General features: G+C 35.4%; 1 protein-coding gene across 1 annotated transcript in view; it reads right to left on the bottom strand.

Annotated features, from left to right (window-relative positions):
* Positions 1 to 27,685, bottom strand: part of PTPRN2 (protein tyrosine phosphatase receptor type N2) — a 1,447,381-nt gene that overhangs the window by 1,249,877 nt on the left and 169,819 nt on the right. The window contains exon 2 of the mRNA XM_031937732.1: positions 23,151 to 23,201. Coding sequence (XP_031793592.1) covers positions 23,151 to 23,201 — 51 coding nt within the window. The remainder of the gene's footprint in view (positions 1 to 23,150; positions 23,202 to 27,685) is intronic.

Raw genomic sequence — 27,685 nt, forward strand, 5'->3', positions numbered from 1 at the left:
CAAGATTCAGCTAAAATTCCACTTTCTAAAGGAAGTCTCTCCCAATTCTCCATTCATACTAGTGCCTTCCCACTATGATTATCTCAATTTTATTCCAAATCCATCTGGTAAATACTCGATTGTTTGCATGTTTTCTCCTCCATTAGACTGGGAAATTCTTGAGAAAAGAGACTATTTTTTCTTTTCATTGTATCCTCAATATAATTGTGTACTTACTGGCACATAGCAGGTGAATACTAAATGGATAGTAAAAGCATTTACTCCAGTAAGCCATCAGTAGCTAATACCAATCCATTTCCAAATGACTCAAAGTTTATTCTTTCTGCAACTCTAATCCCTAAAATATACATTTTATTAGTAGTTAATCAGAACCAGAAATCATAAGTTTGAAACACAAAACTGTCTTCAATTGGGCAAAAGTTATTTACCCAAAACAACTGCAGGTTTCAACATACCTACACCATTGCCTAGAAGAACTCCTTAAATGCCAAATTAATTCATTTACATTAATTTACATTTCCACTGAGAAATACTTTCATGCTAATAATGTTTTTGCTAACAAGCTTAAATGTAATCATAAAGATCGTCTCTTTCCCTTTGGACTCTGCCTTTTGCTTTATGTTCCACAAAAAATATCTGGCCCATTTAACACAAGAAAATATGATATATCATGATATTTTTTAAAGCTAAAGGAAGTTTGGAGTTTCTTTAGTTTACAGAAAAGGAAACTTAGAACAAGAACAAGTTAAGTGATTTATTCAAAGTTAAATGCCTAGCAAAGGCAGCACCAGGACTCAAGTCTCCTGACTCTTGGTCAGAAACATCACCACCCGGCCCTCTCCCCAGTACATATGGGAACTTCCATAATAAGGTCAAGCCATGATCCTTCTCAGAGCCTCAGTTTCCTCATCTATATAATGAGGAATACATAACTTCTCAGATGCATCCAACTATAAATATCATCCCCAAATCCTTAAGTATGAATCTGCTGATGGAATTTAAGTCCACTGACTGACTAGAAGCCGAGCTGAATTCAGAAAGGCTTGTCACCAATTTAATGATTTAGGGGCCACAAAAATTCTTAAACATCAGCTATCCATGTAGCAGAAACTAGATTTGGAAGGCACCTAAGAAGCCTCTAGTATAGCCAATAATTGATGGAGATTTCTTTATATAGAGAGAATATATATATTGCTTGTCTTATTCCATAAATTAAAAATAAAAATGTTAAAAGGACTCATTTAGCTTATTGATGGTGCTTATTATCTTGACTATAATCGCTAGGAAGTTTTTCTTTACATGAAGGCCAGATCTACCTTTTTGCACCTTTCAAGAATGTTTTAGTTATGCCCACTGGCTTTGAGCATAAAATAATTAATCTCACAAATACCAAGATCCTCCAATACAAGGACTTAATTCTACATAACAATCCTTCAATTATCTGAAATTCGTGCCCATTCATCCCTCTCCACCTCCCTTCTCCTCTTCTGGTTCAACTGTCCTAGTATATGGATGAATTGTAAATTGCTTCTTGGAGGATGTGACCACACGGACAAAAACCTGGAATTCCTTGAAATATCACCATCTTTTTGCCTTAGCTTTATAATATTCAAAATCCATTTGTTTCCTGAGCTGTGCTATTTCATACCACTGAAATATGGTTGGGTTCTTATTTGCAGCCCTAAAAATGGATTACAAGAGTCAAAATGGATTAAGGTGAAAAATTATTAACAGGGAGAACCACTATAATTATAAAGCAATTCAATCTGAAGACTTGATCCCCAGAGATATGTTTACCTTCTGAAACTAGGGAAATAGAAGGTATCTTTTTTCTTTAAATTTCACTGGGCTTAGATGGAATCTATTTTGTTAATGGTGTTTGAAGCTAGTTATTCAGTTGGAAGGAATCCCAGATAGCTGCTGGAAGCTCGTTAATGAGGAAGGTGGGCGAGTATTTTGTTGAAGATCAGGTTGCCAACAAGTGTACTAAGTTGTACACATTTTTCCCCCAAAGACTTGTCTAAAATCCTGGAGGCTGCGTTGCAGGAACAAGGCTTGGATTTTTAGCCTTTTACCACTAATGAGAGGATCTAATTCTTCTCCACCATCACACACACACACACACACACACACACACACACACACACACCCCAAGCTTTAGTATCACTTTTGCAAACCTATCCAGGATGGGATGTTCCTACTTTCCCCACTGATTAAAGGAATTTGATGGTTTCTGACAGATGCATAGCTTATCTCCTGAATCTCTCTTTTTTTTTATATTTAATAGCCTTTTATTTATAGGATATATACATGGGTAACTTTACAGCATTAACAATTGCCAAACCTCTTGTTCCAATTTTTCACCTCTTACCCCCCCACCCCCTCCCCTAGATGGCAGGATGACCAGTAGATGTTAAATATATTAAAATATAAATGATACACAATAAGTATACATGACCAAAACGTTATTTTGCTGTACAAAAAGAATCAGACTCTGAAATATTGTACAATTAGCTTGTGAAGGAAATCAAAAATGCAGGTGTGCATAAATATAGGGATTGGGAATTTAATGTAATGGTTTTTAGTCATCTCCCAGAGTTCTTTTTCTGGGCATAGCTAGTTCAGTTCATTACTGCTCCATTAGAAATGATTTGGTTGATCTCGTTGCTGAGGATGGCCTGATCCATCAGAACTGGTCATCATCTAGTATTGTTGTTGAAGTATATAATGATCTCCTGGTCCTGCTCATTTCACTCAGCATCAGTTCGTGTAAGTCTCTCCAGGCCTTTCTGAAATCATCCTGTTGGTCATTTCTTACAGAACAGTAATATTCCATAATTTTCATATACCACAATTTATTCAGCCATTCTCCAACTGATGGACATCCACTGAATCTCTCTTCTTAAAGAAAAAAAAAAAGTCACTTCTGTTGATATTTCTCATCCAAAATGTTTGGAGATGAACAGATGATAATCACCACATATTGATAGATTTTAAATACCATTTTTTTGGATTTAAACAGAACTTTACCAGAGTAATCCAGGCCCTGGATATATATCAGCATTGTTCAATCCAGCCTTAGTAGACAGTGGAATCTTCTCCCCTAAGTTGGGAGCAATGTCAAAAGGACCGGGGCTTAGGAAAAGGGCATTATGAATAAATGATATGAATAAATACCTGATACCCCATCCCCTCAAGAACTATGGGACATAGTTATTATTCAAATATTCATTGAGGATCCAAAGATAAATGTAGAGCTAGAATCTGGAAATTCAGCTATTAATTTTTTTTTTTTAACAGAGAAGGATTCTGAATTGACAACATTTGTCCCCACTTCCAATTTCTCCTTTTAATAACCCTGGTCAATTTTCTAACTTTGTATCCACTTCATGATCATTTTTGAAAATAAGGTAGCTGATGTATATATGCAAGTACCAAAATCTCTGGGAGCTTCTCAAACTTGCTCACATCCAGGTTCTCTTTCCACTCCCCTTCACAGTTATTCAGTAAATTAATATTCCATTCAAATCCATCATAGGATGACAGCTTTAGAGTTAGAAGAAACCTTAAAGATAATAGCCCTCTTATTTACAGATAAAGAAACTCAATCTTTAAGAAATTAAGTTGGTTGCCTAAGAATTTCTTTTAGAAGAAATTAGAAAGCAGGTCTTTTCAATTTAAATGTATATCTCACACTATTATACTATGTTACCAGTATAGTTTGTAGCAGATGAAAGACCAGATACACACAAAGAAAGGATAATTGTAAAACTAATGGAAAAAACAACACAATGTCAGCCTCTTGTCCCTTTCCCATCGCCAAAATAAGTTTCCAGTATTCAGCCTTCCCTTTAAATATTAGCAAGTAGGTGTCCTCTGCAGTCAGCAACCAGAAGAGGGCAGCATCTGCATCAGCCCAGGATTTAGTTGGTGCTGGCAAAGGTTTATTTAATAGCAAAGAGAAGGTCTGACAAATGGAAAACCAACATAATTGAAAGATTTCTATAGTGAGCTGGGAGCAGGGTACAGACTGGAAGTTGACTATGTATTAGATATTTTAATCTGTACTTCTGACCTCTCCCTCATTCATAATTTATTCACAATCTCCATGACAACTGGATACAGGGGCAGTAGGCGGAGGTGGAGAAAAGAGAATGAGGGGATGTTGCTTAGCTCGCTCTCTTTTTCTGAAGCAGTTGCTTAATTAACTGCAAAAATACACTTTCCCCTAGACATGTGATTCCTAAGAAGGCAATATTTGTAAGCTCAGGAAAATCTTTCTAGGTTAATTTGAAATAAATTGCTTAAAAGTATAGCAACAGCTCCGGAAAGAAATCAAAGATCATTTCACCTATCTAGCACATCAGGAAAAAAAGACAGGTTAAAATGCTGGCCTTTTTAAAATAGATATTCATTGTCTACAAATTTTTTTTTACCAACTTTTACTCGCATAAAAGTAAAAGATAGGAAAAATGTGAATGCACATAGATGTGTGTGGTGGCAAAATTGATAAAGCACCAAGATAAATAGCAATTCTAAATACCCTCAGAAATTTAGTTCACTTTTTCCTAGCCTTGACATAATTACAATTAACTCAGCTTTCTTCATCCTACGTTGTGAGAATTCTTTGCAATGACAAGGAGGTTATTTTCTAAACCTTAGTCAAATGTACAGGTTACCTTTGGAATAATTGAGGCACCTAGAATTTGGATTTGCTCTCATCCATTTTAAAGCTAGCCAAACGGTAGAAGAAGTGGTCTCAGGATACAGTTTTCTTGCTTCAAAACAGTGCCTGTTCCCCAGGCCATCCTGTCTTCCAGAGAATCGAACACTGCCACCTATTTATAGCCAATCATTAATCATGGCACACACTGAACAGAAAATAAAGAGAAGCAATACCAGCTCTAGGGACTATATATTTAGAATCTGTTCATTCATCAAAATGCTGATTAAACGATCAAGCTCAATGGTAAGGAAGGCAATGGACACTTTACCCCCTAGAAAGCATTACCAACATCAGACATACTTGGTCACATGAGATATAAAATTTTAAACATTCCCCCAAAGAGAGATAATGTTCACAGAATATGTTCACACAATTTTTTTTGCAAAACATATTCAAAGAATTTCAGAGTTGTAAGATACATAGAGCCCTTCCAGATAATCTGCCCCACCTCCTTCATTTTGTGGAGATGCAGAGAAGAAAAATGATTTGCCCCTGGTCATCCAGAGCCATCATTAAAAGGCAGGTGCCCCAGTTTCCTGAACAAGATCCTTTTCACTTTAGTCAGTACAGAACAACTTAAATGAGTTTAATTTACTAGAATTCCCATTATTTTCCTGGGCTTCCAAGCTGAGAGATTTGATCAATGGGTAATAAAATCCAAGGTCTAGAGACAGGATTTTTTTAATGCCTTGAGAGCTTGAACCAGAATTATATAATCATCACCAAAGAGAGGACATCCTATATGCAAGACATTAGGGATACAAGAAAGTATATAAGACAAAAGTCCCTGAGTACAGGTAGGGAGGAAGACAGGATACCTGTCTATATAAAAAGATAAGTCATACCAAGTAGCTGCATTCATGTGAATGGTTTGGGCAATAAGACCTCTCAGACTTCAGAAGGCAAGACAATCACTATTTTTTAAGAATTATTCTTGGGTAGAACTTTGCCTGGACCATGAATAGATCTTAGAGAAACATAGAATAGAGGGCATTTCAGACAACAGAACCCTTCCTAATGCACCTTAGGAAGAAGGATTCAACTTGATGGCTTTGGCCTCAAAGGGAAGAAATAGAAATAAGGGGTAAAATTTGCAAAAAGATAAATTTAGACTTGATGTCGTGGGGTGGGGAGGAATCACTTTCTAAGGCAATGTACTGCATCTGAAGTCATGATTTTCCCTTTAATGGAAGGTTTTAAATAAAGGTGAAATGACCAGAATCACAGAATTTAAAAACTGGAAGGGACTCCAGAGGCAATCTAATTTAACACATATCCAGCCACTTATCTGCTATGTGATCCTAAGCAAGTCATTTAACATTTATCATCCTCACTTTCTTCATTTATTTAATGAGGATAATAATAATAGCACCCATCTTACCAGATTGTTTTGAAAATCAACTGGGAACTAGATGGATAGATAGATAGATAAATAGACAGACAGATAGACAGATAGAACCAGTGAGGCACTCTGCAGAAAAATACATAAATCTATCATCTATAGCAATACCTATGTATTATGTAAATACATACCTATATATGTGCTTTGCACATCTTTAAATTATCTATCTTTAGCACCCAACACAGTGTATAACACAGACAAGGCATTTAATAAAGGTATTTTGGATCACTTCTAGGTCTTGTATTTCAGAGATCATAAAAAGGGGGAAAGAACCTGTATGTGCAAAAATATCTGTAGCAACCGTTTTCATGATAGCAAAGAATTGGACATTGAGGGGAAGCCCATGAATTGGGGAATGGGTGAACAAATTTTGGTATAGGAAATTGAGGGGATGTTCCTGAATTGGGGAATGGCTGAACAAATTGTGATATATGAATGTAATAGGATAATATTGTATAAGAAATGATAGACAGTAGATTTCAGAAAAATCTGAAAAGACTTGTATGAACTGATACTATGTGAAATGAATAGAACCAGGAAAACATACACCATATGAGCAACACTGTGTGATGAATAACTATGAATAATTCAGCTCTTCTCAGTAACACAATGATCCAAGACAGTTACAAAGGACTCAGGAAGGAAAATGCTATCAATATCCAAATAAAGAATTCGTGGACTCTGAATGCAGAGTAAAGCATTTTCCCCACTTACCTTATTCTTTCTCATATATATTTTACATGACAGCACATGTATAAACTATATCAAACTGCCTACCATTTTTTGGAAGAGGGAGGAGAAAAAAATTGGAACTCAAAATCTTGCAAAAATTAATGCTAAGATGGAACTATGCCCAAAAGTCTATCAAACTGTGCATTCCCTTTGATCTAGCAGTGTCTCTGCTGGACCTGTATCCCAAAGAGATCATAAATGAGGGAAAGAGACCTACATGTGCAAGAATGTTTGTAACAACCCTTTTTGTAGTGACTAGAAACTGGAAACTAAATGGATGCCCATCAATTGGGGAATGGCTGAATAAATTGTGGTATATGAATGTTATGGAATATTATTGTTCTGTAAGAAATGACAAGCAGGATGATTTCAGAAAGGCTTGGAGAGACTTACATGAACTGATGCTCAGTGAAGTGAGCAGAACCAGGGGATCACTGTTCACAGCAACAACAAGATTATGTGATGATCAATTCTGATAAATATGATTCTTTTCAACAACAAGGTGATTCAGGGCCAGTTCCAACAGACTTGTGATGTACAGAGCCATCTGCATCCAGAAAGAGGACGGTGGGGACTGAATGTGAATCACAACATAGTATTTTCACCTTTTTTGTTGTTGTTTCCTTACTTTTTGTTTTTTTTCTCATTTTTTTTTCTTTTTTGATTTGATTTTTCTTGTGCAGAATAATTGTGGGAATATGTATAAAAAATGCACATGTTTGACACACATTGGATTATTCACTGTCTAGGGGAGGGGGTGGGGGAAGGGAGAAAGAAAAAATGAAACGCAAAGTTTTACAAGGTGAATGTTGAAAACTATGTTTGCATATGTTTTGAAAATAAAAAATGATTATTTTAAAAAAATAACATTAAAATTTTTCTTAACATGTAATTTGGGGGAAATACTATTTAATTTTTAAAAAATAAATACTTATTGGGTTGGGTTGAGTCATGCCAGAATGAAGCATTTCATTTTGTACCTTACTTCCATTGTTCCCATGACTTAACAACCTATCCCACTTTTTAGGTGTAAGCTGAAACTAAGAAATTTTACAGAAAATTGAATGTGGCCAAGAAAAACCTTTGTACAATGATTATTACTAGGCATTAACAGCACATCTTTGGCAACCTAAAAGAACTCAGGCCTTGTTGTTGGCAAAATACCGAAGCACACACGTACCAACTTAATGTCTCTCTCCCTCAGGCATTCTACTGCCCTACATCTCCTTGGCTTGGCACTTTCACACAGAGACAATCCCTCCACCATTCAAAATCTGACTCTTTCTATACTTCAGTAGCCTGTTCTTCATAGGATTCCCTCAGGGCCCAAGTTGCCAACTAATCAGTTTAATCAACTCACCAGTGAAATTGGGCTGTTATCAGTTAATCTGCCACATGTTGGTTTTCATAATTTTTCTAGTTATAAATATAATTTCTATCATAGGTTTCACTGCAGGTTTTCAAATGAGTTTCCACTTCTAATTCTGGCCTAAATTTAACATTTGCTTCACATGCACAGTATACAAAAATAATTTGTTCAGTTTTTCCATTAAAGGAAAGCACACACTGAAGATTAATGAAAGTCAGAGATACATGCAGAGGAGGATTGTATAAAAATGTGTTAACTTAATGCTCTTTGTGCATAATCATCCTCAGAGAAAAAGATCCACTGGCAAGAAGTACACCCCAATAAATACATAAAATTGTTCCCCAAGAATCAAAAAACAAAAAGGTAAAAGACAGCCTTAAGCATAATGTGGTAAACGCTCCAATATTTAACAGATGAGGAAGCTAAATCTCAGAGTTTACAGGATTTTCACAATCACCTGGGTAGTATAACAACAGGCAGCTGACACAATGAATATAAAGCTCTGGAACTGAAGAAAGACCCAAGTTCAAATCTGGCCTCAGACATCTATTAGCTTTGTGACTTTTGAAGAAAATGCTTCACTTCTGCTTGCCTCAGTTTCCTAAACTGAAAAATAAAGTATTTACCTCTCAGGGGGAAAAAAAAGCATTTAGCACAGTACCTGAGATCTAGTAGATATTATATAAATGCTAACTTTTTATTACCTTTCCCCTAGTGACAGAACTAGATCCTGAATCCAGGTCCCCTAGCTTCCATGCCATTAATGATCTTTTAACTATACTATGTCACCTCAATCACTGAATAAATAACACCATGAGTTAACCTATTTAAATATAAAATACAGAACATATTTAAGTCCAACATCTCCTATTTAAACTTATAAACAAAGGGAGAGGGAAATAGAATTTAAGAGAAGAAGAAAGAAACAGGAGAAAAATAAAAAGGGGAAGGTAGGACAGTAAGAGAGAAGAAATGGGGAGAAAATAGGAACTGGAGAGAAATAAAAGAGCAACAGAAAAATAGAGAAAAGATAGAGAAAGAAGAAAAGAGAATGACAAAAATAAAAGGCAAAAAGAGAGGGAGAAGAGGAGCAAGAGAAAGCAAAAGTGAGTTCTATTGGGATAAAAGAAAGACTAATGATCAATATCCCAGTCTTTCTTATATTCCAAGTTTACTGGGAAAAAAGGATTGACCCTTGTATGCTTTTAGAGATTAAGAGAACAGTCTGGCCCCAATTTGTCTCCAATCATCTTCACATTTCAATATCATCTTTGTGCATGTCTTTCATTATTCTGAATCAGCCTCACTAAATCTAGAATTGTTCATGTGAAGACCCAGAACTATATTTTTCTCCTGTTAATATAGCATATTAAGCTGTTTCTTGACAAAAAAAAACTGTCAAGTTACTTAACTCTTTTTGCATTCTCTTTCCTTTTAAGTTTTATATTCATTGAAGTTGAGGAATGGAAAAAGAATCCACAGTCCCATTGAGTGCATATAATAAACTATATCTCCTACTAGGATTAATGCATGTACAAAAACATTCATTTGGTTCTCTATGACAATTGGGAAGAAGATGCTGAAATTCTGAATGCAGAATTTTTCTGGGACATGTCTGGCTTTTTACTTTGCTCTAACTTCATTTGCATACTAAAGAGGATCCTAGGAACAAGATAGCCTTCATTTCCCCAGACTCCACTTAGCTACCATGGCAGCTTGTTGAGCAAAGTTCTGGAAACAGGTTAAAGCAACCAAGGCTAACATTAAAGGACTTAATGGCTTCCATAAATCTATGATCACCAACTTTGACCAGCAGCAAAGGGCAGTTAAAAGGATAGTCTTAATCTTAGCCTGTGTGTGTTAGGCTATTTATCACTGCCTTTGTAGCTAATTTTGTGGGCTCATATCCCCATCGCTACATACTAACATAACTTCAACCTTTCTTTGTCAGGGAAAGGATTTTAAGCCACTACAGCTTAACAGATGGGATTTTCTTCCCTCTGATTCTTTAATACTAACATATGGATATGCTAGCTTTTTAATATGTAATGATATTCTTTATGTACCCTTTTCCTTCTACCTCTCCTGTTCTTTCAAAATTAGACAGATTCTAAAATCATATTCTAGTAAAATGCCCAACAAAATCAATCTCCAGTACCTATTATATCAGATTTTCCTCTCTGTATTAGAGTGTTTCATTCACTTTGCTTGTTACTCATACTGTGTGTGTTTATAGATAGACATCTGAGGCCATGGGTTTTACTGATGTCTATTTTTCTTAGATTTTTGCTTCTTAAAGATGACTGGGAATCTCTACTAATATTCTTTTTTCTACACCATAGCTACTTACCTATGAAATCTAGATGTGTCACTTACTGCTAGTGTAACTTTGAGTAAGTCATTTAACGTCAGTTATTCTTTAGTTCCTTAATATCAAAATTAAATTTTGGATATGTGACCTTTAATGTCTCTGTCAACTTTTATATATGAATCTTAGGATACGTAACTTTCTTCTCTCTAACCCCATCTTTGTCCCTTTTCAGTTTAAAGTCCTTTAGATTATGTTTAAAAAACTAAAAAAAAAAATCACAGTTAACAGATTAAATCAAGAAACAAGCATTTATTAAGTGCTTATTATGTGCCAGTTACTGTGTCTCCTCATACATAAAGTGGGGAATTGAACTAAATGATCTTTTAAAGATTCCACCATTATCTAAATATTATGATTCACCTTATAATCATAACATTAGATTCAGAAAGTGAATGCAAATCTGGGCCAAGAACAAGGTATCATCAAGACCAGATAAAGTCTTGTCAGTGTTCTCTTTATGTTCTCCAGCTATCAGATTTACTTTGGTCAATTAATAAATATTTATTGACTATGCTGTATATATGGCATGGTGTTATATACACATACAGGGGAATACAAATATACATAAAATAGAAACACCAAACTCAAGAAGTTTGTGAGATAGTTAAAGAAATAAAACATCATAGTGAGGATGCTTGATGAATACACAGAAAAGGCATCAAAAGTGATTACAAGACCTCCTTTCCTTACTACTATCATGGGATATTTTTGTAGCCCTCCCCATTCTGTTAAGTTTCCTGGAGTCCATTCTTTAACTCCCATTCAATCTCCCCTTTTCAACTTGTTTCCAGAGCAGGACTTTCTCTGGCAGTAATAACAATAGAACAAAAAGAGAAAAGGGAAATGTAAAGTGAGGGCTACTTCTCTTTCACCTACCACCACAGACCCTCTCCAACTCTATGACTCTCACATTACCCTCAGTGAGGTCATCAGTATAATAATATTGCTTGGCTTTGATTAGACTCCTCTATGTTAAGGGAAGTTGGGCAACCTGTCTGATAGTAAAGTCTGGATATCAAAGAGTTATTAATCTATGGAATAAAAATCTCAAAGGAATATGTTCATTATCTGCAGTTATCTTTATCTGATTTATTCATGATTGGCTGCATTGTCTAAAATCTGTTTACCCAGAATTTAGCACATAATTCATTCAATATACACTTATTAAATGCATACTAATAAGTTGATGTGTTTTTTAAAACTCCAGTTTTCTTCATCTTTTCAAGTATGCAACAGTATTAATCCTTACTATCTTGGATCATTCCAGATATAGTAATTGATCTTTTTAACTCCAAAAACATGACTATTACTCAAAGAATAATGTTGGTTGTCCTCATTCATTCACCTTAAAATGAACATATAAAGAATACCAAATCGTAGATCCGGCACCTGTTTACTGAGGTAAGTATTGTTCAAAAACTCACAATATTTCACAATCATAGAGACCAAAAATATGGATTGAAGAGAATGGGGGAAAGGAAGATCGAGAATTTTAGAATATGTCTTGGTTGGGAACTAGAATCCACCCAAAAAGAACATTCTTTCTAATTAGTCCATTAACTAGATCACCTTCCTGCACCATGTTGTTGTTCAATCACTTCAGTCATATCTGATTTTTTGTGACCCCATTTCAGATTCTTTTGGCAAAAATAATGCAGAGGTTTGCTATGTTCTTCTTAAGTTCATTTTTACAGATGAGGAAATTGAGGCAAACAGGGTTAAGTGACATGCCCAGAGTCACACAGCTAGTAAATATCTGAGGTTTGATTTGAACTCGGAAAGATGAGTATTATTGATTCCAGGCCTGGTACTCTATCCATTGTGCCACCTAGCTGGCTCTCCAGTACTATCTGCTAACAAAAAAAATAGCTTTCAGAAGGGAGCCTCAATAAAATTACTACTATAATATTATAATCTTGTTTTTAGGGTAGTCAATCCCTACTTATAAAAAATAAATCTTCTGAGCTTTCAAAATATCATGGAATTAGGCAACGAATCCCATGAAGGGATTTCAAAGGTCAGCCAAACCATTCCATCCCCATTCTACAAATGAGGAAATTAAACTCAAACTGCTAGTTAGTTGAAGGGTTGTAGCTAAAAGGCCTAGGTCTCATGATCCTTCATTTAATGCTCTGACTGGATAAAGACAAACCAGTCCCATGTCTACAACCCTGCTAGGATAACTATTCAGTGAAGGCTCTCTAGGCCACACTGTCCATTCCAGTATGCACTTCTGGTATATGATTCATTAAGCACAGATTTTATTATTCCTCAATCTTTTCTTCCAAGTAGACTGTACTTTTACCGTCTCCTGGTTGTCAAATTAAGGCTTATTATTATTCTATAGAGTGTTGGGGGTGGTATAAGAAAAGGCAGAATGAGACTGGGAGTGGGGAGGAGAGAGAGGTTAGTGGGGAATTTTTTCTTTCATTTTTTTTCAAGACAACACAACAGTATACTGTGCTTATCAAATTTGGCATGGCCCACTGGGTAATCCACTAAATAATAATAAGCTACTGATAGTCCCAATCTTGGAGCTGAAAAGAATAAAACATCCCTGGTTTCTATCAAAGCTCAGCTCAAATATCATTCACTTGAGGCTTTTCCTAATCCCCAAACACTATTGCCTCACACCGCCCCAGCAAATTACTTCTATATTCTGCAAGTGCTGGGCACAAACTTTCTGTTCCTGTAAATCAAGGGCAGAGACTGTTTCTTTTATATCTTTGCCTTGCTGGCACCTAGTACAGGATCTACTCTGCTGTAGGTCCTTAAACACCTGACAGAAAAATGTCAGCCAATTCATCACAAATCTAATGCAAAATTTTGCTATTACAGACCTCAAAGATGATTCAACACAAAAGTTCCAAATGTATTACTTCACACCCACCCATTTCAGAGTTCTAGATAATCAATCATATAAAGATGAGTGCCTATGTTTCCCTAGTTCTTGGGAAACTATTTCACGGAATGTAGTTGATCATTTAAAAAAAATTAAAACATCCAGTTTGGAGCTTTCATTCCCACACCCAATATGTAAATATCATTTGACATTCAATCCTAAAATGAACAAAGGCAGCACTACTCAGCTAGCCAACTTTAGGAGGTTGCCAACTTCCTTTTGGTTAAGTATGAAATAAATTTGGTGGAGAGTTTTGTTTATTTTTTTTTCCTGAGACATCTAATTTGAACTAGGAGAAAACAATTGAATGAGACAAAACACCTAACTCTGATTCTTCTTTATTTTTATTTTGGGATATGGAAATATCTAATTACCTCACCTGAGTCTATTTCTTCTGGAATAAAATGAACAAAAAGATAATTATTTCTTGAACTGAATTCACTTTGAACCCAAAAATATGATAGCCACATTGTATTTGCATATATGACATTACTTGGGCAAATACTTCTGGAGAAAAGGATGGATGGAAAAAGCAAGGGAAACAAAAAGCTTTTCAGAAACAGCTGCTTGTTTTTTGCCTATTAAAAGAGAATGAGTAAAGATTCTGAATGATCATCACTGAAGACAGATTAGCGAAGTATCTACTACTAAGTATTTAGAGGTAGTGGAAAATAAAGATCAGAAAGCCAACGTCTCTGAAATATGAAGACGTGGGTTCTAGCTCTGACACAAGTCAGCTGTGGGACCCTGGGCATGTTAACTTAACCTCTTCAAATCCTAGGAACTCTCTAAGAATTTGCAAAGAGTTTTGGATCTCCATGGGTAGAGGGAGTTTCCTTCTCCAAGTAGTCCCTTCCCTCATTAAATCAAAGTTCTAAATGAAAAAAAAAAAGAAAAAGAAATCCCAGCTTAGGTTCTTGAGAATTCCTCTTAGATGTTCACAGCATCTTGGAATTGGAAAGGAGGTTTCTTCAACCTGAGCAAAACTTTCACAACCCTGTAAGATATTTGAACAAGCAGGAGCTTGAATACCTGTAGTAAGTAGGAATACAGTCTCCAGAGATAGTCTATTCAACTCTCTTAGGAAGTCTTCCTCATATTAATTAAGCCTCAATTTGCCTCCTAGATGCTCCTACTCCTGCTCATTGGGACCAAGAAGATTAAATATGAATTGTCTTCTAGTAGAAAGTACCTCAAAAGTACAGGGTGAAAAGAAAGAGAATAAATGAGGAGAAATACAATTAGCAATAGTAATTGTAAAAAACTTTTAGAAGCAAGTTTCTCTGATGGAATATTATTGTTCTCTTGGAAACAATGAGCAGGATGCTCTCAAGAAAAAAAAAAAACCCTGGAAAGTCCACCATGAATAGAAATATACTGTATACAAAATAATAGTAATGTTCTGGGATGACCAGATGTAAATGACTTTGTTATTCTCAATAGTACAATCATCCACAACTACTCTGAATGACTTATGATGAAAAAATCCCCTCCCTCTCTTCTCTCTTCCCTGTCCCTCTCTCTCTCCCTCACCCTCTCCCTCTTTCTTTTCTTCTCCTCTCTCTCTCTTTCTCCTTCTCCCTCTCTCTCTCCCTTTCTCTCTCCTTCCTTTCTCCCTCTCCCTCTCTCCCTTTCCCTTTCTCCCTCTCTCCCTCTCTCTCTCTCTTTTTAATTTCTCTCTCCCTTTCTCCCTTTCTTCTTCTCTTCCTCTCTCTCTTTTTAACTTAATTTTTCTTGAGGGTTTTTATTTTTGCTGGGGGGGGGCAAATATTTATGTTTTCTTTCACAACCTGACTTTTATGGAAATGTTCAATATAAATTCACATTTGATTTCTTAATTGTGGGTGGGTATAAAGGAGAGAAGCCAGAACTCAAAAATCTTAAAAAACAAATGTAAAAAAATTGTTTTGAATGGAACTGGGAGGAGAAATATCAAATAAATAATTTTTTTTAAAAAGGAAAGTACCTCAAGGTCTTAAGAACAAATATTGCTTTCCTCTCAGCTCTCTTCTCCAGGCTAAATAAGTAATAATATCCTACTTAGGTTGTAATGGAATAGCCCAAGGGGAGTTCCATTAAAAGGAAATAGAAATTCTTCTGTTTGCTAGTTAACATTTGTTTGCTCAAGGTACAGTTTCCTCTTTGTTTGTTTAGTGAACAACCTTCCCTTTATACAGATTTACAATTCTATAATGTGAAATAGTCATATATAGAGTAGAATGTTTACCTAAGCATTAAGAAGGAGGGGTTTGTCAACCGGTCTCGCTCTCTCTGTAGAGCTCAGAGTCTGTAACTATCTCTCTAAGTCTATATCTCCCTATGTCTTTAATTCTCTGTTATTTTTAGTTGTTTTTCTAATTGACTCTTCATCTCTCTAGTTGATTCTCTGCCTGTCTCTCTGTTTCTGTCCTCTTCTGTCTATATTCTGACCCCCTCTAAGAGAAAAAATAAATCACTTTCAAAAAGTACTATCATCATGAAAGCATGCCACATCAGCTGAATGACTAAGGGCAATTTCATTTTCTCTGGCTTGTCAATCTTGAGTCCAGGTAAGTCATTAAGATTAGGACCATGTGATTCAGTGACCAAGCTTGAGGTAGGGAGTAGTAGGTCAGAGCAAAAGAAGAGAACCTCTGATCATTTGCTGGAAAGTACTGAGAAATAACTTACCAACTTAACCAAATCAATCATTTCTCTGTTTTTTTTTTCTAACCCAAAAACTGATTCTGAAATAATTATATGAGCTCCAAAGGGAAACCATGTTTAAGGAAGTCTATTAGACATGTTCAGCTCACACACAAATTTTGCATTACTGTCCTTGATATCCTAAAAGGAACAATACACAGAAAATGTAATGGAGAGAGCAGAATTGGAATTGGAATGACAAAAGCACATTATTCCTTCTTTGAATTCAATGACATTCAACAAGCATTTATCAAGTTCCTTCTCAGTACAAAACAGTGTAACAGATGTAAGGTAGAAATACCTACCTAGCAAATACAACAATGGTATAATGCATGAAGTAATAGTGAAGAGTATCTGTATAGTCTTTCATTCTCATATCCATATTTACATAGTAGACACTTAAGAAAGATCTGTTCACTTCTTAACTGACAGTCAATACTTTATCTCCACCCAGATGGATACTCCTTCATTTTTAGACTTCATTAATTATAAATTAGAATACTGCCCAAAACTCCCAATTACACACCCAGACTTCCATTTTCTCCTTTCTCTAATCTGTCTTCCACACAGTATCCAAAATATTCTTCCTAAAGCACAAAGTTCACTATACCAAGAACCTTCAGTAGTTGCTTCTTGCCACTAAGAAAATTCAAATTTCTTAATTTGGCATTTAATTGTAAAAAAATAAAATAAAAATAAAAAACAATCTGGCAATAATCTTCCTTCTTTTTCAGGTTTGCTTCACATCATTCCCCTTCATACGTTATAAGGTCATCTAAAATGATTGACATGCTATTCTCTGAATGATATCCCATCATTCACTTCCAAACCTCTGCACAAGCCTGGAATACCTAGAACACAAATTTTAGTCACCTCTGTCTCTTAGAATCTTAAGGCACAATTCATTCCATCAAGACACAATTAATTTTCTGCTAGACACCTTTGCTGAGCTTCTTAGGTGTTAATGTTTTCTCTCTCTTCCTAAAATTATCATGTATGTACTTTTTAATCTCCCTAATAAAACATGAACTCTTTGTTTTGGTTTTGTATTCCCATAGCAACCTCTTAATAAATACTTTTTTGGAATGGATTAGAGTCCCCCTAAAGGGACACCATTGAAATTAAATTCATACTATCATTACATAAAACAAGTTCTGTAATAATTCATCTTTTATGTTACTGTGTTTTAGTCTCCTTGATTACTAACCTATTGTTGATAGACAAAAGTCTCTATAGACAAGCCTACAGCAGACAGTGTTTCACAAGCCAACTCAAAGAAACTACCTTTGGAATCATCATAGTTTCCCCCATGTGATTAATCCCTTATTGCCTCAAGTCATAGCATTAGAAGTATAGTTTAGGGGGGAATTTAGGGGGGGAAAGGAGAAGGAGGAAGGAGGAAAAGGAGAAGGCAAAGGGGAAAAGGAGAAGGCGGAGGGGGGAAAGGAGAAGGTAGAGGGGGGAAAGGAGAAGGCAGAGGGGGGGAAAGGAGAAGGCAGAGGGGGGGAAAGGAGAAGGCAGAGTGGGGAAAATGAAGATTTAGCTTTTTAGACTCCTCAAGATATTATACTTGCAATGCACACAGCTGTGAACAGGTAATAAATGAGGATGTTTGTTTTAAGCTAGAGACTTGAGTCACCAGGTCTTTCAAAGACAAGGTTAATGGAATCACAAATTATAGCAGACAAGTGAAATTATCTCTCAACCCAGCCTGGTCATAACCAGATTATAGACCTGAGATGACAGTGTCTATCTCTTAATATCATGACTACTTTCTGGTACAAAACTGAGACATTGGTACATAATGGTTTACTTGAGTTTTTGTAAAGATGGCAATCTTAAAGTACTGATTCAATTTAGTCTTAATAAGTCTCCATGTAGGAAGTTCAAATGAATGCCAATGAGGCTTGTCTTAATGAAACTACAAACCTGCCTCTATATTCCATTATTTGTGGATGCTGGTTTCACTGAGTTATCTGCAGTCATTGGGGAAGAATATAGTTACTGTGAGGCTTTCATATAGTAGAAAAATAGGCATTGATTTCATTTTAAGAGCAAATACATACCTAGAAATATTTCCTAGCTGAAACTATAAATACATATTTTGGGGGTTATTGGTCATTCATTTCATAATCACACCCAACTCTTTGTGACCCTTGCTGGAGTTTTCTCGGCAAAAATACTGGAATGGTCTGCCATTTCCTTCTCCAGATCTTTTTACAGATGAGGAAACTAAGGCAAAGAGGGCTAAGCAACTTGCCAAAGATCACACAGCTAGTGAGTGGCTAAGGCCAGCCCAGAACTCATGTCTCCCTGACTTCAGGACCATCAATCTATCCACTGCACTTCCTTGTTTCATAGATTTAGGAAGACAGATCTATATATATGCAGATGGATATGGCTATATATACATGTATAAACATGTATACACACACATATATATATATATGGATGGATATATACATATTAGTTTAATTTATGCAGTTTATGAGATGAACAGTAACAAAGATAACACTGCTAAATATCTGAAAAAACTGAGAAACAGAAAAAAATAGAATATTGTGAATGATGCAGATTAACAAGAAGAGCATAGCAGGGTGGATAATCCCAAAGAAAAGAACACTATCCATCTTTCTTTTAATTCAGGCACAAAAATAGGCTTGTCTTGTTGCAGATTTACTCCCTAATTCTGTTCTATTTCAGGTGAGCTTTAGAATTATTCTCATACTCAGAGAATACAAAGCATGACAAGGGGCAACATAAAACTTCTTGAGAGTGAGAGGAAAGACAGGCAGCCAACATGAGGGGTGGCGGGGTGCAAAATATTAGCTTGTGGAAGGCAGAGCTTTTTCATTTGTGTGTTTCGAAGCCTAACACTTATTCAATAGACTCTTAATCAATGTTTGTTCAATTGCAAGGATAGTCCAGTATTTAAAAGATGATCTATTCAATTCTTCAAGGTAGAGTTAAGTGCAAGGCCAGACTCAAAAAAGTTAACTATTTTAAAATACTAACAGAGTATTTTTAATACTAACTTAGAGGAAACAATAAGGATGATGGATGATTGTTTATTTTTTAAAAATCTAATGACCCAGTAGGTCTGTGCCAAAGGCCAGAGATAAAAAATATTTATACTCAGGAGCCAGAATTTACTAGATAGTCTGTGTTTGTATCTGCTTTGAGGGAAGATCTTCATCCATTAGTAGCATTTGTATTTCTACTCTTTTCTGATCCAAGAAGATTCAAAATGCATGAAATTAACAACTATCCAACTGCATATGTCTATCTGCCCCAATCTCATGCCTGGGCTAAATTGTTTAATCACTAATGGCTATTGTAAATCTTAAGTCCTTACAAAGGAAGTAGGCATCCCTGTTTTATTATTCCACATCAGTGAAGCAAAGAGTACAATTTTATAACTTATTGGTTTTTTAGGCTTATTTATGCTAAAAATAATTTTAAGCACTATTTCCCCAAATCAAGAGTGTGAATGTATTTACATGGAAATTGCCTTTCCTTTCCAAGAAATTCAAAACTTTCAACTTAATCTAATAGCTACATAATTCCATAAAACAAAGGCAAAGAGATGTGATGGGCAAACATAGATTACAGGGTACTTTTCTTTTGTTGATGCTACTCATAGAGCAAATCAAATAAAATACACACACACATACACACACACATTCCTAGCTTCTTAATCAATCTTTGCTGCATTTGAGTATAGTAGACAATATAAGATTTGCATGAGCTAGTCTATAAATATAGAAGGGAATTGGATTTTTTTGTCCAGGAAAAGGGGCAATTTGTTTATTGAAAGAAAGAAAGAAAGAAAGAAAGAAAGAAAGAAAGAAAGAAAGAAAGAAAGAAAGAAAGAAAGAAAGAAAGAAAGAAAGAAGGTCTATTGCCTTCAGTTTTATGATTGCTTCTGGTGACTAGACAGTTCTGCCCAGGCACTGGTTAGAGGCAGTCAGATATCCATTAGATATCCATTTGGAGATTTGTTTCCTCCATCAACCCAGAGTATCCTTGGACCTCAGATAAAGAGCACAGAATTGATTTCTCAAGATGGTAGAAAATCAACATGGTGAAATAGTGTTACATTTAGAGTTATAGGGACATGGATTCAGATTCTCACTCAGCACTCCTACCTTAACTTTAACCTCTCTAATGGCCTGATTTCATCAGTTATAAAATGACATCACTGAACTAGAGAATCCCAACAGTTTCTTCTCTTTCTAAATCTAGGATGCCTTCCTATTCACGATTACAGATAACATGTGACCAGATTTAGCTTAGACTTGGGATTTAAGGCCAGGAACCATGAGCTAAACTTAGAGCTAGAAATTCAGTTTAATTCAAGTCATCTGTTAAAACACCTATTATGTGCCAGGCACTGAAAATCCAAAGACAATAATTAAACATATCCTGCCTTCAAGGAACTTGTATGTTACTGACTGGATTTCAAATTCCACCTCCTACAACTCGCTACCACAAGCAAATCGTTTACCCTCTCTTGCCTCAGTTTTCTCACCTGTAAAATGAGGATATAAATATCTGTGGTATCCTCCTATATATGAAGCAGCACAGAATAGTTGGTAGTGACCTGGCCATAGTGTCAAAAAAAGTCAAATGTCCAAGCCCTACCATAGACCATTTCAATAATCTGGGCAAATAACTTACCCACTCGGCACCCAGGACAGCTCTTTAAGAACCTTAAGTTATAGATGCTAGAATGCTGGTAAATGATTAATAGTCAACTTCCAAAAAGAAAAGAGGGACAGGAAGCACTTATAAATTTAATCTGTATTGTTTTCTGTCTTACTTTAAGTCTAGATAATCAACAAAGTAATAAATCAATCCCTAATTTGTAGCACTTGCTGACTTGTGAGATGTAAATGCTCAAAATGAAAATTTAGCATCTCCCTCTCTGTTTCTATCTTTCTCTCTTCTTCTGTAAGTCTGTCTCCCTTCCTCCCTCCCTGTCCAAATACAGTCTGTAACACGAAGAAGAGTCACTTACATCAACCAGAATCATATATTTGAACCAAAAGCTAAACAAAGACTTCTCACATGATTGGGCAGAAGCTCAAATGGGAGAATATATTTAAAGTGTTTTGCCAACCTTAAAGCACTATATGAATGTTAGCTGTCATGAGTATTATGTTCTATTTACCATCTTGGAACCTCACCAGGAAAAAAATCTTTAATGTGGTTATGTTCTAACCCAGGTTACCATCTGTCAAAATTATGAAAAGACTCCCCTTGAAAATAAATCCTAAAAATGGTCATTAATTTTTGTTCTTGTTTTTTCCAGCCACTGACCCCAATTCCCATGTAAGAATAACTCTGAATGGGAATTTTGCCTGCACCTACTATTTAATAAACTTTCAGGCCACAAATGACCAAAAAGAGTCCACTTCTCCTTTAAACTTGATGATCTCTAACTATCTCTAGGAAAACTGGCCTCATAACTCTCTGGAAACTCCTCTTCCTTTACAAGACATTTTTCTGTTGGATATTAAAGTTAAAAAGCAAAGCCAACCCATGTTTGAAGGGTAAGAGGAAGAGAAGATGGGTCCACTCAGATAATAAAATCATCCTCCATCTGCTAAAAAAAAAAAAAAAAAAAAAAAAAAAAAAGGATTTCATCTGCAGGTATTTCAGAATGATCACTCTAGCTCGCAAGTCAGCCAGCCATGAAGACAAGCCTGAGAAGAAGGAAGAACTTTGTTCAAGGAAGCCGGATGATCCTCAGATATAAACAAGAGGCTTTTGTTCTACTTCCACTCATGTTTACCTAAGGAAAGAACTTCCCCATGGCTCCTGATACAAGCTTAATCCAGCACACTTTTATTTTAGAAAATATTAGGAAAGAAAGAGACCTTGGAAATCAAGTTACAATCCTCATACTTTACAGAGAGGATAAATTAACCTCAGAGATTAAGTGCAGTCGATGACTGTGGCAGCATTTGAACCCAGCTCTGGAGCACCAAAAATTCTTTCCACAGTCAAAACTGAGGTGAAACGATAAGCCAGGATGTATAGCCAGCCAATAGAGAAGAGGGACTTGTGAATAGCATTTACTCAATATGGTTTTACATAAAATGGGGTTTGACAGAAAAAGATTTTTTTTTGGAGAGTATGGACCAGCCCATTCTCAGTTTTAAAGGTAAGCTGTCCATCTTCCCTAGTTACCATTTTGTTACCACCAAACATGCCTCTTTCATCATATTTCTCCAAAGGCATCAGGATATAACAGCGATTCCTCCTGAGACACGTCACTATAAAGTGTTGTGTTTACACAGCTCAATACAATAAGACAGTGTGTGTAGGACACCTCAGTTATTCCTGCTATCTACATTTCATCTACCACATTAGCAGACTTTGATCCCTACCCACTCATGCAGAGTGCCACATCTGCTGCCTTGTTTTAGAAGGGGGAGGGAAGGAAGGAATAACTTTCAGACAGCTGGAAGGTGCAAAAATTCAATGAAATGAAACCAAACTGTTTAAGAAGAGAACAAAAAAAAAATCATGAATGGTAAAAGCCCAGAGGAAGCATATATTCCATCCAGATTATTTCCTTCTTTTTATGCCAAAGAATCCATCTTAGACAGCACCAGGCTCTACCAGTTCTTACTATAAGGGCCGCTAAGGAGCAGCTTGGAATTGCTGGCAGATTATACTGCAGTGCATTTTTAAGAGGACATTTTTCATTTAAATTGATTCTCCATCTTTTCTTCCCTGCAACTGCATCCAGGGAAAGTTCTATTCTTTCTGCTTTCTTCAGCCATACTGTACATAACCAAAATTAAGCAAAGAGAATAGTCTCTGCTCAAATGTGTGGCACAAGATCCCTCAGCCTGTGTCCTGCTCCTCCCCCAACATCGGTAGCACTGTTCTCAAGTTGGTGAAGTACACATGCAGGAGCAGAAATTGGTTAGCCAGAGACCTCCTACTTACCATTTACACAGATTTCAAATGGTCTGCAAAGGTCGTCCTCAAACAAACAGCCTGTTGGGAAGAAGAAAAATAAAGGTAGCTTAGTACTAGGAAAAGGATTGTCAAAGGAAGAGCTCTCTGAGTATTAATGCTGCAATGTGAGACAGATGTTTGGCTTCCCTTAAGTGTGATAAATAACAGGGAGAAAATATTAAACATGCTCCTTTGTTTAATTCTTTCCAGTCTAATGTCTAGTTTTCTCTCCATAAACTGAAGGAATATGTTGACTTCGAATCTGTGTTTGAAAAGACCATTTCTACCAACATCATCACATCACCAGAGAATTCATACTAATTTTCCTAATCCAAAATTTCCTTTTAATCAATGCAGAAAAAGGGACAAAGCTGGTCAGTTAGTCTTCCAGAGTCAGCAAGCATATATTAAGCACCTACAGAGTACTTGGCACTGTGCAATAGTATAGGGAGATAGAGAAAAAAGCAAGTTATAGACCCTGCTTTTAAGAAACTCACAATCTACTGAGAAAGACAATATGCAAAAAATTATATACAAACAAGATATACCGAATAATGTGGAGATATTTTTAGAGGGGAATCAATACGGTTGAAGAAGACTAGGAAAAAAAAAAAACTTTTTTTGCAAAATGCAGGATTTTAACAAGGAAACCAGGAGATGGATATAAGGAAGGAGAAAATTCCAATTCCTCTGTATAGCCAATGAAAATACAGTCAAGAGATAAAGTCTCTTGTGCAAGCAACAGGAAGGAAGGCAGCATGAGTGAATCACAAAGCATATGGTGGAGGTAGAGATGGCATATTAAAAGACTGAAAAGGTAGTAAGGATCCAGGTTCATTCAAAGGGCTCTGAATACCAAACAGATGATTTTATTTTTGATCCTAAAGGGGGCAGGAATAGAGTATCTAACCATCTTTGAGCCATGGACCTCTTTGATGAGCTGATGAAGCATATAGATCACCTCAGAATAATATCTTATTTTATTAAAGCTTTTTATTTTTCAAAACATATGCATGAACAATTCTTTAACATTAGCCCTTACAAAACCTTGTGTTTCAATTTTCCCTCCCTTTTCCATGCCCTCCCCTAGATAGCAGGTAATCCAAACATAGTAGAAACATATGTTAAATACAATATATGCATACATATTTATACAATTACTGTGCTTTTCAAGAAACATCAAATCAAACCAGTAAAAAAAAAAAAAAAGAAGCAGATTAAAATGCAAGCAAGCAACAACAAAAAGAGTGAAATGCTATGTTGTAAACCACATTCAGTTCCCACAGTCCTCTCTCTGGGTATAGATGGGTCTCTTCATTACTGCACAAATGGAATTAGTTTGAATCACCTCATTGTTGAAGAGAACCACATCCATCAGAGTTGATCATCGTATAATCTTGTTGCTGTGTTTAATAACCTCCTGGTTCTGCTTATTTCACTTAGCATCAATTCATTTAAGTCTCTCCAAGCCTCTCTGAAATCATCTTGCTGGTCGTTTCTCACAGAACAATAATATTCCATAACATTCATATACCATAACTTATTCAGCAATTCTCCAATTGATGGGAATCCACTCAGTTTCCACTTTTCGGCCACTACAAAGAGGGCTGCCACAAACATTTTTGCACATGTTGGTCCCTTTCCCTCCTTTAAGATCTCTTTGGAATATAAGCCCAGTAGAAAAACCATTGGGTCAAAGGGTATGCATAGTTTGATAACTTTCTGAGCATAGTTCCAAATTGCCTTCCAGAATGGTTGGATCCCTTCACAATTCCACCAACAATATATCAGTGTCCCAGTTTTCCCACATCATCTCCAACATTCGTCATTATCTTTTCCTGTCATCTTAGCCAATCTGACAGGTGGGTAGTGGTATCTCAGAGTTGTCTTAATTTTCATTTCCCTGATCAATCGTGATTTGGAACATTTTTTCATATGACTAGAAATAGTTTCAATTTCTTCATCTGAAAATTGTCTGCTCATATCCTTTGCCCATTTATCAATTGGAGAATGGCTTGAACTCTTATAAATTTGAGTCAATTCTCTATATATTTTAGAAATGAGGCCTTTATCAGAACCTTTGGATGTAAAAATGTTTACCAGTTTTTTGCTTCCCTTCTAATCTTATCTGCATTAGTTTTGTTTGTACAAAAACTTTTTAGCTGAATATAATCAAAATTATCTATTTTGTGATCAGTAATGATCTCTAGCTCTTCTTTGATCACAAATTCCTTCCTTCTCCACAGATCTAAGAGATAAATTATCCTATGTTCTCCTAATTTGTTTATAATATCTTCTTTATGTCTAGATCATGAGCCCATTTTGTCCTTATCTTGGTATACAGTATTAGTGTGGGGCAGTGCCTAGTTTCTACTATACTAGTTTCCAATTTTCCCGGAAGTTTTTGTCAAATAGTGTATTCTTATCCCAAAAGCTGGGTCTTTGGGTTTGTCAAACATTAGTTACTCTAGTCATTGACTATTTTATCCTGTGAACCTAACCTATTCCACTGATCAACTATCTATTTCTTAGCCAGTACCAAATGGTTTTGATGATTATCGCTTTGTAATATCGTTTTAGATCTGGTACAACTAAGCCATTTTTATTTGCTTTTTTTTTTTCATTAATTCCCTTGAAATTCTTGACCTTTTGTTCTTCCATATAAATTTTGTTGTTATTTTTTCTAGGTCAGTAAAATAATTTCTTGGGAGTTTGACTGTCATAGCACTAGATAAATAGATTGGTTTAGGTAGTATTGTCATCTATTATTTTCACTCAACCTATCGAAGAACACTTGATATTTTCCAATTGTTTAGATCTGACTTTATTTGTGTGAAAAGTGCTTTGTAGTTTTGCTCATATACTTACTGACTTTCCCTTGGAAGATAGATTCCCAAATATTTTATAATATCAACAGTTATTTTAAATGGAATTTCTCTTTGTATCTCTTGCTGTTGGATTTTGTTAGTGATATATAAAAATGCTGATGATTTATGTGGATTTATTTTGTATCCTGCAACTTTGCTAAAGTTGTGGATTATTTCTAATATCTTTTTAGTTGATTCTCTAGGGTTCTCTATGTATACCATCACATCATCTACAAAAAGTGATAATTTGGTTTCCTCATTACCTACTCTAATTCCTTTAATCTCTTTCTCTTCTCTTATTGCCAAAGCTAGCATTTCTAATACAATATTGAATAGTAATGGTAATAGTGGGCAGCCTTGTTTCACTCCTGATCTTATTGGGAATGGTTCCAGTTTATCTCCATTATATATTATGCTTGCTGATGGTTTTAAATAGATGCTACTGACTATTTTAAGGAAAAGTCCATTTATTCCTATACTCTCTAGTGTTTTTAATAGGAATGGATGTTGGATTTTATCAAATGCTTTTTCTGCATCTATTGAGATGATCATATGGTTTATGTTAATTTGGTTATTGATATAGTCAATTATGCAGGTAGTTTTTCTAATACTGAATCAGCCCTGCATTCCTAGTATAAATACTACTTGGTCATGATGTATTACCCTGGGGATGACTTTCTGTAATCTCTGCTAATATTTTATTTAAGATTTTTGCACTGATACAGAATAATATTTTTAAAAGCATAAATAAAACAAAAGGATAAATAAATTTCAGAGGATTGCAAAAGAAATCAATTACATTAAAATCATTACCAAAATATTTTTTAAAACAAGTTCACAAATTGGTCCAACTATTCTACAGAACAATTTGGAATAACATACAAAAAGCTATAAAACAGTGATCAAGAAACATTACTAGGTCTATATCTTAATGATTTAAAAGAAAAGTACCTATATGTACTAAAATATTTAGAGCAGCTCTTTTTATGTTAGTAAAACATTGAAAATTGATGAGACACCTATTAATTGGGGAATGGCTGAACAAGTTGTAGTATATGTTTGTCATGGAACACTACTGTACTATAAAAAATATGCTAGTGGGAAATGTTTCACTTATTGTATCTGTATGTTCAGAGGCTAAAACAGTGCCTGGAACATAGAAACTTCTAAATAAATGTTTGCTAGCTGACTGATCGATTTAGCCTATTACATATAGATGTAGCAATACCCCTTAATAATATATATAGTAATATATCTAGTAAAATCCTTGAGATTATTTTGTAGAAAAGGCATTCCTCTTTAATCATGGTCTACATAGGAGGACAGATTTAAAATTGAATCCCTGAATCCATCTAGTCTACTAGTCTCATATTTACAGATGAAGAAATCAATAACAAAATGCTGATTAAAATAAGCTACACATTACAATTAATGCTCTGATTCTAAACTTGAAATAATCCCACCTATTATCCATAGATTTCCTATTCTGGAGAAACTAAGGTAGAGAGCAAACCAGAAAGATCCCCCATATACCCTGGGATTAAAAAATAACTACAATATTTCAAGTTATTTATTATTAAAGTTGCAAATATTATGCATATTTTACCCAACCAGTCAATATGCTAATTTCACCACTAATTGATGTGTGTTGTTATT

This window comes from Sarcophilus harrisii, chromosome 5 (genome assembly GCF_902635505.1).
Source record: "Sarcophilus harrisii chromosome 5, mSarHar1.11, whole genome shotgun sequence".
Classification (NCBI taxonomy): Eukaryota; Metazoa; Chordata; class Mammalia; order Dasyuromorphia; family Dasyuridae; genus Sarcophilus; species Sarcophilus harrisii.